Below are 19,743 nucleotides of genomic sequence, written 5' to 3' on the forward strand. Positions count from 1 at the left end.
CCTGGTGGAATATCCTTAAGTTTTGGCTTTAACTCTGTCCTTAAGTTTTGGCTTTAACACTGATTGTCTTTGCTGTCTCTCTTAAGTACCCAGACCTGTGCCCCTGTATTGCAAGACTCCTTAGGAATGTTACACAATGGTTAATTCCTTCTCTTCGCAGCAATATCTTTAGTATCTTTAACTTCTCCCTTTAGTGACTCCTTCCTGTCAGCATTTAAATACGTAACTTTTGGCCAGGTGCTGTGGTTCATGCCTGCACTCCCAGCACTTTAGAAGGCCAAGGCAGGAGGATTGCTTGAGCTCAGGCATTCAAGACCAGCCTGGGCAACATAGTGAGACCCTGTCTCTACAAAAAATTACAAAAAATTAGCTAGGTGTGGTGGTGTGCACCTGTAGTCCCAGCTGTTTGAGAGGCTGAAGTAGGAGGATCGGTTGAACCTGGGAGGCAGAGGTTGCAGTGAGCTGAGATCGTGCCACTGCACCATCTCACTGCACTCCAGCCTGGGTGACGGAGGGAGACCCTGTCTCCAAAAAAAATGTAAGTTTCACTTTCTTAAAAAAGAAAAAAATCATTACCCTATTTCCTATACTTCCCTTTTATAGTTAAATTTCTCAGAAAGATTGTCAGCATTTTTTCTTAACTGATGATCATCTCTTCACAACAGACCACTCATTTTATCTGCTTGCCCACCTACTCACCAGTATCGCTCAGTAAGATTACCAGTGACATCCTAGGTGCTTATTGAATGAAAGTGATGTCCATTTTTAGCATTCATCTTGAATTCTAGGGAGTGTTGACAAAGTGGACTACTTTTCCCTTAAAGGATTTTTATATGTTTTTTTGTAACTCATTAAATGTTAGGATTCTTCAGTGTACTTAATCTTTTCTCACTGTCTCATCTGTTTCACTCCCATGGTTTTATTTGCCATCTATATTCTGTATTCTGACAGTCAAACTTTTTTTTTTGAGATGGGGTCTCACTCTGTTGCCCCAGACTGGAGTGCAGTGGTGTGATTTCAGCTCGCTGTAGCCTCTGCCTCCTGGGCTCAGGCAGATCCTCCCACCTCAGCCTCCCGAGTAGCTGGGACTACAGGTGTGTGCCACCACACCTGGCTCATTTTTGTATTTTTTGTAGAGGTGTAGTTTTTCCATGTTGACCAGGCTGATCTCGAACTCCTGGCCTCAAGTGATCCGCCCACCTCAGCTTCCCAAAGTGCTGGGATTATAGGCCTGAGCCACCACTTCCAGTCAAGCATTCTAGCTTTAGTTGGTCTTATCCACTTGTGAACCAATACGGATGCACCAACAATGTGTTTTATACGTCTAGTACTTACTAGTTAGTACTAGCAGTATTGTTTGAGTGTCAATTACCATAATTGTAACACTTGGCTTGTTACATTATCCAATTAGATTCCTAGATCACATCTATGCTATAAATTAGGGAGAAACTAAGGCACATGGTCACGTAGCCTGTAACAGAAATATGAGTGGCACCTAATTCACCCTGGTTCTACAGCCCATTCCTAACCAGTACACTGTACTCACTGTACATGTCTTAGGATTCTGTGAGCCTTGTAGTATTGAACACAGTAGATAATTCAGTACTTACAGATGGTACTTTTTATTTAAGAAACAGTTCCAAGAAAGAGTGGTGTTTTGGGTGGTGGCTGTGGTGTGGTTTGTAGATAAATTTTTCTGTTTCCTTTTCAGATTTAGATGGTGCTCTACTCTCGGGGCCAGATGGTGATAGGAATGTGAATGCAAATTTATTGGCTGAAGCTGGCACTAGTCAAGATGGAGGTGATGCTGGTAGGTACAGTAAGATTTTAGCAACAGTACATTTAAGTTTGGGAAGTGTTACATCTTACCTGCAGCCTACTGTAATTTCTCTCCCATAAGGGGTTCTATTGTATATAACTACTCTCAATCTATGTTAGCTATGTTCATGATGACTTTGGAAAATTGGTGAATGCAAATTGATGTTTCTGGTTTTGTATGTTTGAGGGAGTCATTTGTTTAGTTTAAAAACTCTTACATATAAAAAGTAATTGAGTTAATATGCCTTATGGCTTCCTGCTGGTATATAGATACGGAACGGAAATGGTAATTACAATAATGATTGAATTTATTTTAATTAGCTTTTATGCAAAATGATGGTGTAGTTAATGGCTATAGAAAATGTTGATTAGTTCTGTGTGATATCAGCAGTGCATTGGAGGAAGCTTGATGAATATAAAAACAAAGAATTCATGAGTATGTTATGAATGAAATAGAGTAAAATAAAGTCAATCTTTACAGAAGAATGCCAAGCTGATAGAAGAATGATAGAATTGGAAAAATAGCTATTTTGCAACCCCCACAGGAAATAATTCAAAATCATCAGTGAATGTTAAGCCACTGTTAATGGGCTTGTCCCACTATGATTGGGCGAAAGGTTGTTGGGGAATATCATATTCACATGGCCTCAAATTATTCCCATAGATTCCCATAGATGATTTCCACTTGCAAAGGGGAAAAGGTAAATTTAGAATAAAGAGATCTGAGGAAGATTGTCGTAACTAAGTGATTAAACTTAAGTGTCATTAGTAAGAGAACAAACTGAAATTAAAGGTTGACTGATTTGATGTACTCCCTGGCACACAACATTTCTTATGCAGTATTCTTGAGAAACTGTTTAGCTTGTATCTGATGACAAAGGAAAACCCAGACATCGATGTATACGACAGGTAGTCCAAACCTGTCCAAACTCTAAAATGTTAATGTTATGATAGACAAGTGGGGAAACCACTAGATTGAAGGAGACCAAGGAAGTAAACTAAAGTGCAGCATGGATCTTGCTTAGATCATGGGAACAAAAAATGACTAAAGAGGACATTTTGGGGCCAACCGGAAATTAGAATATGTAGTATGTGTTAAGTGATAAGCAATTTTAAATTTCTTATGCGGTGGTTATCTAGGAGCATGTTCTAGAAGATGCATTTAGGCTTGAAGTTATGAGCATGCATGTTTTCAAATAGTGCATAGAAAGCATGTATGTGTGTGTGTACATAAAAACATGACAAAGCTAGTATTTGTTGAAGATACATATGGATGTTTATTGATTGATTCAGTTTGACTAACTTTGGAGTTGTTTTCAAAGTTGATGAGAACAGAGACAATGAGGTACTTCTTACAAAAAGTAGTCATGGGCTCTGAATTCAGTATGTACTGACCAAAATAAAGCCACATTTCTGAAGAAACTGCCTTAAGGTGGTTTCCCCTGACTGTCTAAAAGAATTTACAAAATAAGTTTTGAATTTAGCAGTTCATACGTCAGATGTGTTGAATTTTAAAGATTTTGTTTGTACAGAAAATTGCTAACAGCACAAGAAGATGTTATTGCACTTGCTTTCTCAGTTTTGAAATCTAGTCCAAGAATGGGTTTAGTTAGGGGCCTGTGAATTCATATGTAAACTTTTAAATTTGTAAATCTTTGATATAGGGTTATTCCTCTTAAAGGGGACATTTTGATTCATTAGTATTTTTGCATCTGAGATCAGCCTTTGCTTGATGATTTTGATGTCAAAAACTTACATTGCCTTTTCCTTAGTTTTCTATTATGGAATAATGTACCCAGAAGGATATTATTGATCAGTAAGCACCATCTTGAAGAGCTCTATGACCTTAATGATCCTTAAGTGTATTGAATTACAATGACAGTACCTTTATTCAGGCCACTCTTGTAATTCCTACAAGTATTCTCTGTTATAAGAATTAGGAGAGATGAAAGAAATTTGGGGCAAGGTTTACTTAATTTGAATTATCATTTTGTGTTCCAGATAGAGTGTTACATTCCTTGTTATCATGGATGTTGAATCTTGGATTTTCAGTTTACAAATTGTTTTAGGGATATTCTTCTGTCTTTCTTTTGAGATGGGCTCTCGCTTTGTCACCCAGGCTGGCCTGAATCTCATGGGCTCAAGCGATCCTCCCACAGCCTCTCAAATTACTGGGATGACAGGCACGAACTACTGTGCCTGGCCTATTTCCTTATTCTTATATGTTGTGAATAATTGTAGATATTAGAACATCTAACATGTCTTTTGACACTAGTTTCCCAAGTTATTTTAAGCAAGTCAGAAGAACATATTGGCATGTGCTAGATAACATTTATTCTACAAGTAATCGTAGGGCATATGTCTTAGACAGTAGAAAAACCAAGGCAAGTAAGATAGGCACAGTTCTTGCTGTCTTGGAGTTTGACTTTGTACTGATTTAGACAAGAAATATGGATCATAAAGCTCAAACTTTATTTAGAAATGTGAAACTAACAGTAGGTTGACCTCCAGGCTACCACCTCCATCCCATTCTTTATCCCTCACCCAGAAATGCTTCACTTTAGGATTCTTACAGCTTACTTCCAAACACAAATTAGGTGCAACTATGATGAATTATAGTTGAATTATATGTAGCTATGGGTGCAGGGAGCTTTCTTTACATCAAAAACCGGTCAAGATATTCCAAGTACAGCACAGTTTACAGTAATAGTAATGATGTGCAGTTTTAAAATACTTTAGAGACATTTTTACTTTGTTGGGTATTAAGACTTTCACCAAAAGGAATCTTAAGTTATCTTAGTTTTTAAGAGGAACGACATGTCTAGGAACATATATGGGAAATGATTCTTAGCAAATCCATTTGGGTAAACATTCTTTACTTTTGAAACCATGATGCCCATGGGAGGAAAATGTATTATTGCTGCTTGAATGAACTGTATCTTGGCAAGGAGTGTTTTAGGCAGCTTAAGTGCTTTGAATTGGGAGCATGCTTATCATGGACGAGGAACAGCACAGAGGTCAGTATGGTTGGAATAGAGTGACTGAAAGGGTGGTTGGAAGCCAGGGCTCCACCAGGTAAAGCTTTGGAAGATACTGAAAGTCTCTAGCTTTTATTGTGAGGGTGGGTAGTCTTTGCAGCCTTGTAAGCTGATGGTGATCTGCCTTAAGGTAGTGTTTTAAAGAATCTGTGATTTCTCTCCTCAGAACAGGCTCCAGGAAGGCAACAGTGGAAGTAGGGAGACAAGTTTTTGGTGGCTACTGAAGACAGTCCAGGGGCTAGAGCTCACCATTGATTGGATCAGGGTGGCAATAGTTGTGGAAGATTCTGGATATATTCCTATTGCCAAAAGGTTCCTGGTCCAAGGAATTACATTAAAGATGGAATTAAATCCGATGGATATAATTCCCGCCCTTGCTAATCTGAAGATCCTTAGGCACATGCATTATTCTATTTTGATTCTATCTTCTACACGTTATTTTATTTAAGGATGGAGTTAGAAAGAAATCTCAGTGAACCCTGAGAGCATTCAGTTACCTTGCCCTAATATGTCTGAAACAACAATGATGTAGTAATAGAACTTTAAATGTTTAATTATCCTGTGTATATTCTTTATTCTCAGTCCATTTTTCTATACTAATTAATCTTAAAATTATGTGCCTGTTCTGGGTTTGTAATAAGGAGAATATCCCATTTGATAGCTAGACTTTAGGGTGATAAAATCTCAAGTGATAGAGTAGTTAGAAAAAAGCAACTATTAGGAGTTCTGGTTTGAATATACCCATCCTTTAAAAGGGTAATTTCTTGTGGCGTCTACACAATTAAATGATACTCATGTTTTTTTCTCCCCACCGGCACCTTTTTGTTGTTGTTGTTGTTGTTGTTGTTGTTGTTGTCGAGACGTTGTCTCACTGTCACCCAGGCTGGAGTACAGTGGCGCAATCTTGAATCACTGCAACTCCTGGGCTCAAATGATCTTCCCAAGTAGCTGGGACTGCAGGCACCCACCACCATGCCCAGCTAATTTTTAAAATTTTTTTGTAGAGACGGAGATGGAGTTTCTCCATGTTGCTCAGGCTGGTTGCAAACTCCTGGGCTCAAGTGATCCTTCTGCCTCAGCCTCCCAAAGTGCTGGGATTATATGCATGAGCCACTGTGCCTGGCCCATGATTTTTTTTTTTTTTAACTGAATTTCTTCTATTATAGTTGAATAGTATTTTGTTTAATTGTGATAATAAAGTAGGAAGACATCTCAATTTTAGACTAAAATACAGTTTTATTTAACTCACTATGAAGTTCTATCAGTGCTCATAGGATATAAATATATTTTCTGTTTTCTGACTCTGATAAGAGACAGATCTTTATTACCATTACTAATTCAGACTTTTTACTTGTACTAGGTACTTCACATGATTTCAAGTATGGTTTGATGCCTGGTCCTTCAAATGATTTCAAGTATGGATTGATACCAAGTACTTCAAATGATTTCAAGTATGGATTGATACCAGGTGCTTCAAATGATTTCAAGTATGGATTATTGCCAGAATCTTGGCCAAAACAAGAAACTTGGGAAAATGGCAAGTATTAGTCAACTAAACAAATACAGAATTATTAAATAATTGTTAAGAATTAAAAGCTTTCATATTCTGCATTTTTTAAAAAAACAAGTATCAGTAGTTCTACATAATTGCTGTTCTCAGAGATAAGTTTTGATAGCAAGTTTTCTGTTTAATATATAATAAGCACTTTCTCTTTTTTTGTTAATTCTCATAGGTGAATCATCTCTAATCATGAACAAGTTAAAATGCCCTCATTGTAGCTATGTAGCCAAATACAGACGAACACTAAAAAGGCACTTGCTCATTCACACAGGAGTGAGATCATTTAGCTGTGATATTTGTGGAAAACTGTTTACTCGAAGAGAACATGTAAAAAGACATTCCCTGGTAAGTAACTTTAAATACAGCTAATCTTTGAGATAAACTGTATTTATGTCAGTGAAGTTTAAAGGGATTTAAACAGTTAATTGTGAATTTAAGGAAGATTGTCTCCTAAATTGCTTTAAACAAAGAGTTTGACTTTATGAACTGATAGTGAGCTTTTTACAGAGAAACAGTGGTATATTCACTCATTATTAAATGTGTGGTTTAATTTGAGTGGTTCAAATGCATTCTGTTATATATAATATCCTTATATTGGATTTTTCCCCCCTTCAATTAGGTGCATAAAAAGGATAAAAAATACAAATGTATGGTGTGTAAGAAGATCTTCATGTTAGCAGCCAGTGTTGGAATAAGACATGGATCTCGACGTTATGGTGTTTGTGTAGACTGTGCAGATAAATCACAACCAGGAGGGCAAGAAGGTGTAGATCAGGGACAGGATACAGAATTCCCTCGGGATGAAGAATACGAGGAGAATGAAGTAGGAGAAGCTGATGAAGAGCTAGTTGATGATGGAGAAGATCAGAATGATCCCTCTCGATGGGATGAATCAGGAGAAGTTTGTATGTCTCTAGATGATTAACTGACCTACTATACTCCTCAAGGATGCTGCATTTGGACCTAATATGAATCGACAATTTGGATTGTTGAACTTGAAGGCTTGCAAAATATGGTACATGCTGGATAGTAGTTATGTTGCTGTGAAAACTGTAGGGTCAAAGCCTTATAGCAAAAAAAAAAATTTTTTTTATATTTGCACAGGACTATACAGCAAACAACCATGTGGTGGGATTACATGGAGTCCCCACATATTCAGTCAGTTATCAAAGTAAAATATTTTCTATTTATAGGATATACAGTAACTATTTGGGTCCTATGAAAATAGTCCTTAAAGAGCTTACATTCATGTGCTACTTTAACATGAATGGAGAAAATCCATTTATGGAAGTACAGTGACATTTGACCCAATCACTCTGTCCATCAAACCACTCAGGCTAGTTTGTACTAGTAGAGTTTTGTTTCTATTTTTATTTTTATTAATTTTATTTTTTTTAATACAGATTTTCAGTGAGGGGCTTTTTCAACCCCATTGGTTCTATTTTCTTGTATTTTCCATTTAATTTGCTTCATAACTTAAACCAAGTCTCTTCTAGTCTTAGGTATTATTTCTCAATTTTGTGCTGATGGGCATGTTTATAAGAACTGGAGAGGTAATTTATTGGAATGAACTAACTGACTTTTCCTCCATTCCCCCCTTCCCTTTTGACATGAATTTTACTACTTCACAAATGAAGAATGATGTTATGAAGTTATCGTGGCGAAGTTGACAAATACCACTAAAATGATTATGATTTAGAAGTAACTTTCTTCTGCTGCTCTAATCTGATAAATGGTTACTATATGATGTTTTCTGACATGGTATTCGGTTTTGGGTATCTGTTACTTTGGCACTATTCTTGTTTGCCTCTTTATTTTTGCCAGTGTACTATACCTCAGTCCTATTTGAAAGACCTAATTGAAAGAAAAATCATAGAAATAAGTAAAATGATTTGTTTTATAATTTATCCACCATGTCCAGTTTGGTTAGCTTGTTATGCAATATAAGTGAAATATCAGGTTTTTACCCATGTCCCTTTTATCATTAAAATTAACACAAAATGTGCATTCTCTTTCATTTCATACTTAGCGGGATATTGTTTTGAAATTATGATCAATACTTAATTTATTTTTTTCTGTTCCTTGAAGTCACTACACCTTGATACAGTCCTAGTAGTCACCATGATTCAACAGTCTCAAAAATCTTACAAATAAAATTCTGAGAAGCTTTATTATTCTGTAAACTAAATTCTTCAGGGTACAAAGGGTGGCATATTGAGGTGAAATTGTCAGATTTACTTAGCCTGGTGACATGAATTAGCTGATTGTGGAACTCTCAGCAGCATTTCACGTTTTGTTAACATGTATGGCATTTATTAGCATATTGTATATTATATAAGATTGAGGGATGTCATATTTTCAGCTTTCTTTTAAATAAAAATTGAGTATATTTTCCTATTTTATATCAGGTAACTAAATTATACTAGTTATGTGGAAAAAATTGCAAAGATGCTTTGACAGATATAATCCCTTTGGTGCTCCATCTGATCAAAGTTGGAAAGTTGATGTTTTTTAAGAGACAAGCTTTATCATTGTCTCTGATTTCAGTAGAATAATAGTTTATTGTTAGACAATGATGTTTCTGCTTGGATAAATCAAAGATAAATTACAGTTACATGGTTAGATGCATCTTTTGTCATCTATATTGTAGTTTCTACATAACTGTAAACCTGACAGATAAGAATAGTTTGTTTGATTTTTGTTTAAAACAGATGAGTACATCTTAATGTTCTAGACAAATGAGTAAAATGTATTTCTGGTAGAAATTAGTTGGGCAAAGATACTATGAATGAAAAAGTATTTTAAACGTAAAATGTTCTTTGTGAATATGTAAGTATAGTATAAAGATTTCTTTCATCCCATTTATTCCCTTCCTTTAAATAAACTAGTTTACAATTGGTAGATCTGTCTATATATAAATATATATTAAAGAACAAAGATATATATCTAAAAATCACCTAAATCTGCTTTATTAGACTACAGTTCACTTATTGCATAGAAACTGGACTTTGGCTTTACATTCTTAATGTACTTTTACTTTTCCTCAAGATATGAACTTACTCTCTTGAAGCTGAATTTTCTTTTACTACTTAAATCATGTATGTATATCTGGTAAATTATGACCAAATTTTTGTTAGATTGCATACAGTAAATTGAAATACACACTTGGTACACTACGGGATTGTTGTGCTTTTGTTTGGTTTTAGTTGGAAATAAGGTTTGATGTAGATGGCTTGTTACTGTTAATTTAAAATATTCTATAATTGTCCATTTTATGTTGTGTTGTGACAGATTTGGCTATATTTTTAGTCAATTGAAATATGATACTTTAAAAGTTTGTTTTTAGGTAATCCAAAGGAAAAGTGTTTATACTCTTGAATATATTAGCCTCAGCCTATATAAAAATTTCTTTGAAGTAAGCATTTTACCAGAAACAGAATTGACAGATTTTTCTACTTGCTGACTGCCTAACTTATTTTGTTTCATGATCTTGAGGGACTGCCTTTTCCCATCTAGATCTTTTTAAAAAATAGTTTTAGTACTAAGGTATACTACTGGACATTTCTATTTTTTTAAGTGTATTCTTTTTCTGACTTACAGTAAAATTTCAGGAAGTTGATAGATACTAAGAACTTATGATTGGTCTCAGAGGTAACAATGAAATACTCATAATTTTGTCTGTGGAACTCTGGCAGAATTATGTTACACATTTGGCGAAGTTGTCTCTTGTAATTTATATTTTAAATGAAAAAGTATTTTAGAACTTTTAATTTTAATGAAGGGGAAGAGTATAAACTTTCATATTCACTCTGTAGTTACAGACAGTCTCATAAATCAAGATTGTGCATTATTTCTTAGAGTTCTCAGAGACAGATACTTCCATATGGATCCCTGTTCCTTTTTCTTATTTACTAGATATTTTGCTAAATTTAGCACGCTAGCAATTAAGAGTTTAAAAAAGAAGAAACATTATAGGAAAGGGAAACTGAACAGTAATGAGTAGCTTTGAAATTGAGGAAAACACACTAGCTGGGTTAGGTACAGCCATCCTACTGGAGAAGAGTGAGCTAAATGAGTTAATTCATGTAAAGTGCTTAGAACACTGGTACATAATAGGTGCATAACACATCTTAAAGTTGTTTAATAATAGATAACCAAGAGGAAAAAGAAATGAGAAAAGACAGGGGAAAGGAAGGAGAAAATAGGAAATGAAAGGATTAGGACTTGGGCATTTATATTAATACAAAATGGTGTAAAGGGCCTGAATATGACTGGAGTAGTATCATATGGGGGAAAGTGTGATGGAAAATAGGTTTTTAAGAATCTTAAATTTTAAAACTTTAGTAAGCTTTATTTATATTTTTTAGGATTTTCTGAACATAGCATGAAGGGTTTAGATTCATTTTTCTGAAAAACGATTCAAAAAACTACCAATTTTTTTTTGAGTGCCCACACTTGCCATTGTGCTGTATACCTGATTTTACCTTAATCCTCTATAAGGTAGGTGCTAATTGTCTCCATTTTATAGATGAGGAAAGGCTCAGAGAAATTCAGAAACTTGGCTAATTTAACACAGCTGTGATAGAGCTGGGGCTTTGAGCACATCTGATTCTGAAGCCCATACTCTTTCAAGGAGGCTCTATTGCTGCCTCACTAAACAACTCTTGTAGAATTTCAGCTCTTAATGGAGTCTATGGATTTATATTTTTCCTGTAAGACAGCTGTGTTTAGAATTTTGAGTGTCTTTCCTCCCCCCAACAAATTTCCTTACTACTCTTTCCTCATAAAGCAGTTGTTTTGTCACTTTGACTATATTAAGACACATCAGTGTAGCACATGCTCTTAACCGGCTGTGGCATTTTAATTTTATAAAAGAATGGTTTTTATCTGAAGAACTAGATAGAAACCCCAGTTTTTGTGCCGTTCAGTCACCCAGATCCTTAAACTTAACGATGGTACATAATATCCACACTTAGAACTAACAGGTGTGTAGTCACTTTAGGACTTAAAATGGAAAGTTTTTTTTTTTTTCCTGCTGTATCCCTGCTTTCATCTGAAGTTAAAGAATTCTAGATAGTTTAAAATGTGTTAGGGATAAGCACACTTCAAAAGATGTTTTCTAGCCCTAAATTTTATGACATTGGGTACTTAAATTTGGAGTACACTAGCTATTGAGAACAATATTTTGGGCTGAGGAGAGTGATGGTTGAGGCCATTATTTAGTGGGAGCATTGGCATTTTGAACACTGTAAACATAAAAGAACACTTCTGCCTGCTGTTTGTAAAAGCTCTTTGGGAAGATCTTTTACGAAGACCAACTTTTTAAAATGTAAATTACCTACCTAATATAAGTGTCCTAAGACATGTATGTAAACTTCTGAAACTGTTTTGTCTGTGTATTTAGAAAATACACAAGAGTCTTTATTCAAACCTAAAAATATAAACTTGTGAGCACTAAACTGCTTCTGGCTTTGTGAATTTTATTGACTGACATTTAATTCAGATTCCTTTGCAAGTGTACTAATTTAGACTAATTGGGGTAAGGGGAACACCTTAATGAAATTGACTTATGTATAATTCAGATATCTTTGTACTTCAGGCTTACAGGTTTGAATTATAGAATACTATAAGGGTTTTTTTTTATTTGTATGTTTTTATATGAAAGTACATAAATGACAAACTACCTCCAAGTAATGCTGCTTTAATTAGTAGCAGTGATTTTTAATCAGTGTATCTTTTAAGATTCTCTACAGGTTTTAGAAAACATTAAAAATTCCCTNGGTACACTACGGGATTGTTGTGCTTTTGTTTGGTTTTAGTTGGAAATAAGGTTTGATGTAGATGGCTTGTTACTGTTAATTTAAAATATTCTATAATTGTCCATTTTATGTTGTGTTGTGACAGATTTGGCTATATTTTAGTCAATTGAAATATGATACTTTAAAAGTTTGTTTTAGGTAATCCAAAGGAAAAGTGTTTATACTCTTGAATATATTAGCCTCAGCCTATATAAAATTTCTTTGAAGTAAGCATTTTACCAGAAACAGAATTGACAGATTTTCTACTTGCTGACTGCCTAACTTATTTTGTTTCATGATCTTGAGGGACTGCCTTTTCCCATCTAGATCTTTTAAAAAATAGTTTTAGTACTAAGGTATACTACTGGACATTTCTATTTTTTTAAGTGTATTCTTTTCTGACTTACAGTAAAATTTCAGGAAGTTGATAGATACTAAGAACTTATGATTGGTCTCAGAGGTAACAATGAAATACTCATAATTTTGTCTGTGGAACTCTGGCAGAATTATGTTACACATTTGGCGAAGTTGTCTCTTGTAATTTATATTTTAAATGAAAAGTATTTTAGAACTTTTAATTTTAATGAAGGGGAAGAGTATAAACTTTCATATTCACTCTGTAGTTACAGACAGTCTCATAAATCAAGATTGTGCATTATTTCTTAGAGTTCTCAGAGACAGATACTTCCATATGGATCCCTGTTCCTTTTCTTATTTACTAGATATTTTGCTAAATTTAGCACGCTAGCAATTAAGAGTTTAAAAAAGAAGAAACATTATAGGAAAGGGAAACTGAACAGTAATGAGTAGCTTTGAAATTGAGGAAAACACACTAGCTGGGTTAGGTACAGCCATCCTACTGGAGAAGAGTGAGCTAAATGAGTTAATTCATGTAAAGTGCTTAGAACACTGGTACATAATAGGTGCATAACACATCTTAAAGTTGTTTAATAATAGATAACCAAGAGGAAAAGAAATGAGAAAAGACAGGGGAAAGGAAGGAGAAAATAGGAAATGAAAGGATTAGGACTTGGGCATTTATATTAATACAAAATGGTGTAAAGGGCCTGAATATGACTGGAGTAGTATCATATGGGGAAAGTGTGATGGAAAATAGGTTTTAAGAATCTTAAATTTTAAAACTTTAGTAAGCTTTATTTATATTTTTTAGGATTTTCTGAACATAGCATGAAGGGTTTAGATTCATTTTCTGAAAACGATTCAAAAAACTACCAATTTTTTTTTGAGTGCCCACACTTGCCATTGTGCTGTATACCTGATTTTACCTTAATCCTCTATAAGGTAGGTGCTAATTGTCTCCATTTTATAGATGAGGAAAGGCTCAGAGAAATTCAGAAACTTGGCTAATTTAACACAGCTGTGATAGAGCTGGGGCTTTGAGCACATCTGATTCTGAAGCCCATACTCTTTCAAGGAGGCTCTATTGCTGCCTCACTAAACAACTCTTGTAGAATTTCAGCTCTTAATGGAGTCTATGGATTTATATTTTCCTGTAAGACAGCTGTGTTTAGAATTTTGAGTGTCTTTCCTCCCCCCAACAAATTTCCTTACTACTCTTTCCTCATAAAGCAGTTGTTTTGTCACTTTGACTATATTAAGACACATCAGTGTAGCACATGCTCTTAACCGGCTGTGGCATTTTAATTTTATAAAAGAATGGTTTTATCTGAAGAACTAGATAGAAACCCCAGTTTTGTGCCGTTCAGTCACCCAGATCCTTAAACTTAACGATGGTACATAATATCCACACTTAGAACTAACAGGTGTGTAGTCACTTTAGGACTTAAAATGGAAAGTTTTTTTTTTTTTCCTGCTGTATCCCTGCTTTCATCTGAAGTTAAAGAATTCTAGATAGTTTAAAATGTGTTAGGGATAAGCACACTTCAAAAGATGTTTTCTAGCCCTAAATTTTATGACATTGGGTACTTAAATTTGGAGTACACTAGCTATTGAGAACAATATTTTGGGCTGAGGAGAGTGATGGTTGAGGCCATTATTTAGTGGGAGCATTGGCATTTTGAACACTGTAAACATAAAAGAACACTTCTGCCTGCTGTTTGTAAAAGCTCTTTGGGAAGATCTTTTACGAAGACCAACTTTTAAAATGTAAATTACCTACCTAATATAAGTGTCCTAAGACATGTATGTAAACTTCTGAAACTGTTTTGTCTGTGTATTTAGAAAATACACAAGAGTCTTTATTCAAACCTAAAATATAAACTTGTGAGCACTAAACTGCTTCTGGCTTTGTGAATTTTATTGACTGACATTTAATTCAGATTCCTTTGCAAGTGTACTAATTTAGACTAATTGGGGTAAGGGGAACACCTTAATGAAATTGACTTATGTATAATTCAGATATCTTTGTACTTCAGGCTTACAGGTTTGAATTATAGAATACTATAAGGGTTTTTTTTTATTTGTATGTTTTATATGAAAGTACATAAATGACAAACTACCTCCAAGTAATGCTGCTTTAATTAGTAGCAGTGATTTTTAATCAGTGTATCTTTTAAGATTCTCTACAGGTTTTAGAAAACATTAAAAATTCCCTTTTAATTTACATTTGTGCATAATCTTGGAAATGGGTTGAAAAGCAAAGGTAAACTGCTTCATCCCGTGTTGTATATTTGTGGACTGATTGACTACAAGTGATGTGATGTTATAAATTTCAAGTCTTTGAAATTTTATTAATGTAGAGAAAACAACTAGCTTTTTAGATTATTTCAAAGTTAGTAATAGAACAAAGGAAATCAGAACTGATTAGATTATTCAGACTTTTCTTAGAAAAATAGGAGTTCGTTGATTTTGTTTGGAGAAAGGCACAATACAGGGGAGCCTACATAGCATTATAATGCCTAGTATCTTTAAACATGTAAAGAGCTATCATGAGGCAGAATAATTAAGATACTTTATGTGTTTCTAAGGGGTCATGATTGGGACCATTGGCTCAAGATTGAAATCGGTTTTTAATTATCCAAAGATGAAATGGGGCTGCTTCAGAAAAAGGTCTACCACTAGAGATAACTGTGTAAAGTCAAAGAGATTACTTAATCATTTTGGCTAAGGCAGTGTTGACCAAACATTCCTATTTCAGAGTTGGATTTGTGCTTAGTTTTTTTTAGGTGTTGGGACCGTTGTAGTTACTTTTTGTTTTGCTTAGTCAACAAATAACTAAAATGATAAAATTTTGTATGTGTAAGTACTGGACGAAGGATGTTTTGACAATAAAAATGACATAATTTAGGAAATTAAGAATTTAGGCACCAAGTTCAGCTTAATAGAAAAAATCACTACCTGAGCTGCTTTCTTTTTCACCACGAATCACCACAGACCAGTGTTTGGGAGCAGGTATAGGAAACTGAATTATTGGATCTATGTTTAGGTAAGAAAACTAAAGGTACTTCAGAATTTAGGCATGTCTTTCTGAAGTTTAAAGAAAGAAATTGAACTATAGGAAATCTATTCCACTAATTAAAGTGAATGAAAAACTGCATGGCGCCTTACCTGCTATTAATACTGCCACCTTACTGTCAGCCAGATTATTTTTTTCCCAGCACGCCAGCCAGATTATTTTTTTCCCAGCACGGCCAGTCTTAAATTTGGCAATAAGAAAAAACTGATCTTCCGAGTGTAATTAGGTATGCGTTAGAATCTTAGTGAAAGCTAAACACAAGACAGTCTTACTGGCACAGGTCCTAACAGTTGGTGAGATAATACATAAGATGGTTTCAAGATTATTGTAGAATTACTTAGATTGAAAAGAGACTGTAAGAGACTATCCAATGAAGCATACCCACAGAGGTTGCCACAGTGACTCCAGTCAGTTTTAGGACCCAGGACTCCTGAACTTCCATTTCAGTATTATTTTTCCTGTACCAAACTCATTCAATAAATATTTGAGATTAGGGATAAGTTTGAAGTTAGAAGATTCCAAAGTACACTCAAATAGTATTTGGCACATAGCTTGTTGCTCAAAAGTATTTACTAAGTGAATGACTAAAGGCACTAGCAACTTTAAGGATTTTGCCTGTTAGTATCATATGGCATGTAGCTATCAAGCCAGTTTCGTTTAGTTATTTTGTGTTGCCAAGCATATGATACATGGTGTCACACTGAGCCTTTGGGATCCTTTGCCTGGATACATAACCCTAGTAGATAATGTTACTGCAAGATGTGATGACCAAATCCAACCTACTGCAGATGTTACTATGGAGATCTCAATGCAAAAGTAGCCGTTGTAATTTTTTTTTAAACCATCTCCATAACAGAACATTTAGTGAGAATTAGCCATTTGCTGCAAAATATTTGTTTAAAAATGTCTGACATATACACCACTAATATTTAAATGCCCAACATTCGGTCTATATGTGAAAAAGCTAGAAGAAAAGCCCTGTTGGAGTTTTGATGTAGAGTGCAATAATACATCAATAAAATATTTTAAAATGACCTGATGTTTTAGTTGCCAATATGATTTTGGTATTTGTGAAGAGATATGTTGGGTTTTGGCATTTATATTTTACCATATGAAAGACGTATTCGTGTAAAAGGTAATGTGAAGCTTAGCATCTCTGTCAACCTGTCCCGTTTTCAAGTAGTCTCCTTGGATATTTGTAGCATCTGGATTCCTAAAGTGAAATGGTGGCATTTATGTACTGACATGGGTAATTCTCCAAAGCAGATCTTCCCACACTAATTTTTCAAGTACTTGTTACCTAAATCATTAATAAAATGTGCCCATTCCAAATAATAGCAAATGTAGGAATTGAATCAGCATCCCAGAGTACTAGTCCTGGGCCATATCCTCATTTATAGCAAAGGAAATTTGAAGAAGTCCTAAAATGACTTGACTTAAGGTGAAGTCTAGAATTTTACATATGTAGGTATATTTTGTTAGTCTTGCATTTGTCTAAAATTATGTTTTATTTCATAGGCATAAAGATGTTTTTATTAAAATCTTACATTAGACTCAAGACAGTGTTTTGGAGCCAGGAATCATTCTAAACTTTTATCCTGTATTTGCCTTTTAAAGGTAGCTGACGTCTGTGGTGGTCTTTCATTGCTTCTGGGGACTTGTACCACACTCAAATGTGAGCTCCCGTTTCATTCTGTGGACTCTTCCTCTTTGGTCATACATGCATTCCACAGATATACATTGAATACCCACTTGTGAGGCCCTTGGATGAATAATGAGACCACAGGGTATATAGTGTTCTCAATTATTACTATACTGCAAGTCAAGTCAGTTGGGATGGGGAAAGATGAAAAATTAGACATCTGGGAAATTTTACCAAAAAGACCCTTTGTATCAATGTTTTTTTTTTTCTTTGTGTGTGTGTGTGTGTGTGTGTGTGTGTTTGAGACAGAGTTTCGCTCTTATTGCCCAGGCTGGAGTGCAATGGGACAGTCTTGGCTCACCACAACCTCCACCTCCCGGGTTCAAGTGATTCTCCTGTCTCAGCCTCCCAAGTAGCTGGGATTACAGGCATGTGCCACCATGCCTGGCTAATTTTGCATTTTTAGTAGCAACAGGGTTTCTCCATACTGGTCAGGCTGGTCTCGAACTCCCGACCTCAGGTGATCCGCCTGCCTCAGCCTCCTAAAGCGTTGGGATTACAGGTGTGAGCCACCACGCCCAGCCTTGTATCGGCAGTTTTTAAAAGCAGGAGCGGGTGGGAGGGGTAACAGGTTACAGGATGAAGACAAATATAAAATAGTGCAGATTAAGTTAAGAATGCATACAGACAGCACTTTACATTGTCCCCCTTCAACATAATAAGAGGGGAAATAATACTTTCACCTTAAAAATGCACTACAGCGTTTTGGGAAAAGATGTTAACTCTTAATTTTGACATGTGCTTGACATTTTTGTATTAACTGGCATAGAAAGATGGTAATGGTCAGTTACATCTTTTTCTAGGATATATATTTTTTAAGTGCTGCTTGTTTCTATCAGCTGTATTGAATAAGTCTGTAGAATTAACGCTATTTTCTCAGAAGACTTGGTATATACTCGGAAACACAATAGAGTCTACCTACCATTTTAGGGGCGTAGATGATGGAGAGGGTTTAAAGACCTAGAGGAGTTTTCCTATCCAATAAAGCGGTTCACTAAAATTGCAGGTACTTAGGTTAATATTCATTTCACTTTTTGCAGGGTAGTAGAAAAAAAAAATCACCTTACAGGGTGAAATCATAAGCTTCTGTAAGTATTCGCAAGGAAAGTGATAGCCTAAGTATCTGTATTTAATTTTAATGTGGTTTTTTTAATTTAAAAAAGCATATTTACATCCACCAAAATTATTATATCAAATGTTTAATACGTGTTTAAAATTCCAGTTTTCTCATTGGTTGGAATATATCATATTTCTTATTGCCTATTGTATATGCGAGTGTATTTTGCTTTTTAGTCAGAATTATTCGATATATGTAGGAATCACCAAACTTTCTGTAAGGGACCAGACACTTTGGTTTGGTGAGCCGTAAGGTCTCCATCACAACTATTCAACTGCTGTTGTGGCACAAAAGCATCCATAGACAACATGTAAGTGAATTGTAAGGCTGTGTTGTGTTTATTTACAAAATTAGGCAACAAGCCACAGTTTGCTGATCCCTGATCTATAGGTTCCCCTTCCCCCACACCTTGTCCCTGTAATACATACATTGAAGAATGATGTGCCTTCCTAACATAAATGAATTCTTCCCTTCCAGAATTACAAATCTTGAGTAGCAAAGAGACTTTAATGGCATCATTTTAGCCGCAGAGGATTAAAAACCTCACCTTTCAGCTTTAATCAAACAGCAAGACCGTAATAGGAATTTAGTTATATCATATCTCAGTACCCAAGGTGTTCCCCCACCCTCCCGACACACCCTGGTTCCTAGATGAAATAAATAATATATCTGATTCAGAAATAATATTTAAAACTTCATGAGAGGAGACTTTAACTTGCTAATAAAAATAATTTGCTAATTTAGACCCTTTTGTTGCCACGTTATGTTAAAAGAGCCTTTTATTTTCAATCATGCTTCAACCTTGAGCACTATAACAGACTTTCTGTAGCCTTTCAAATGTTGGGTATCTGATTAATATCTACGTTCATAACAAGGTATCACTAAATTGTCAGTCATCCTGGGCATAGCTTCAAAATGCTAAGTTTGTGAATCAAAATAGCTGACCTGAAAAATACTTTTCATCAAGCCCTCAATAAGTTCCCAAGACTAAAGACTATCAAACTGAATAATAAACCTTTATGTCATTGTTTCAGACACACTGATTCCCCATTGGAAGCCCTAATGAAGGACTTTCTTTTTTTTTTTTTTTGAGATGGAGTCTCGCTCAGTCGCCCAGGCTGGAGTGCAGTGGCCGGATCTCAGCTCACTGCAAGCTCCGCCTCCCGGGTTTACGCCATTCTCCTGCCTCAGCCTCCGGAGTAGCTGGGACTACAGGCGCCCGCCACCTCGCCCGGCTAGTTTTTTTTTTTGTTTTTTTTTGTTTTTTTTTTTT

General features: G+C 35.2%; 1 protein-coding gene across 1 annotated transcript in view; it reads left to right on the plus strand.

Annotated features, from left to right (window-relative positions):
- The window catches only part of ZBTB10 (zinc finger and BTB domain containing 10), a 38,976-nt gene extending 27,100 nt beyond the window's left edge, over positions 1 to 11,876 (plus strand). Inside the window, exons 3-6 of the mRNA XM_017858963.1 lie at positions 1,712 to 1,810; positions 6,217 to 6,393; positions 6,590 to 6,762; positions 7,037 to 11,876. Coding sequence (XP_017714452.1) covers positions 1,712 to 1,810; positions 6,217 to 6,393; positions 6,590 to 6,762; positions 7,037 to 7,342 — 755 coding nt within the window. The 3' untranslated portion in view covers positions 7,343 to 11,876. The remainder of the gene's footprint in view (positions 1 to 1,711; positions 1,811 to 6,216; positions 6,394 to 6,589; positions 6,763 to 7,036) is intronic.
- Positions 11,877 to 19,743: the final 7,867 nt, after the last annotated feature.

Source organism: Rhinopithecus bieti, unplaced genomic scaffold, assembly GCF_001698545.2.
Source record: "Rhinopithecus bieti isolate Rb0 unplaced genomic scaffold, ASM169854v2 scaffold_48197, whole genome shotgun sequence".
Lineage (NCBI taxonomy): Eukaryota > Metazoa > Chordata > Mammalia > Primates > Cercopithecidae > Rhinopithecus > Rhinopithecus bieti.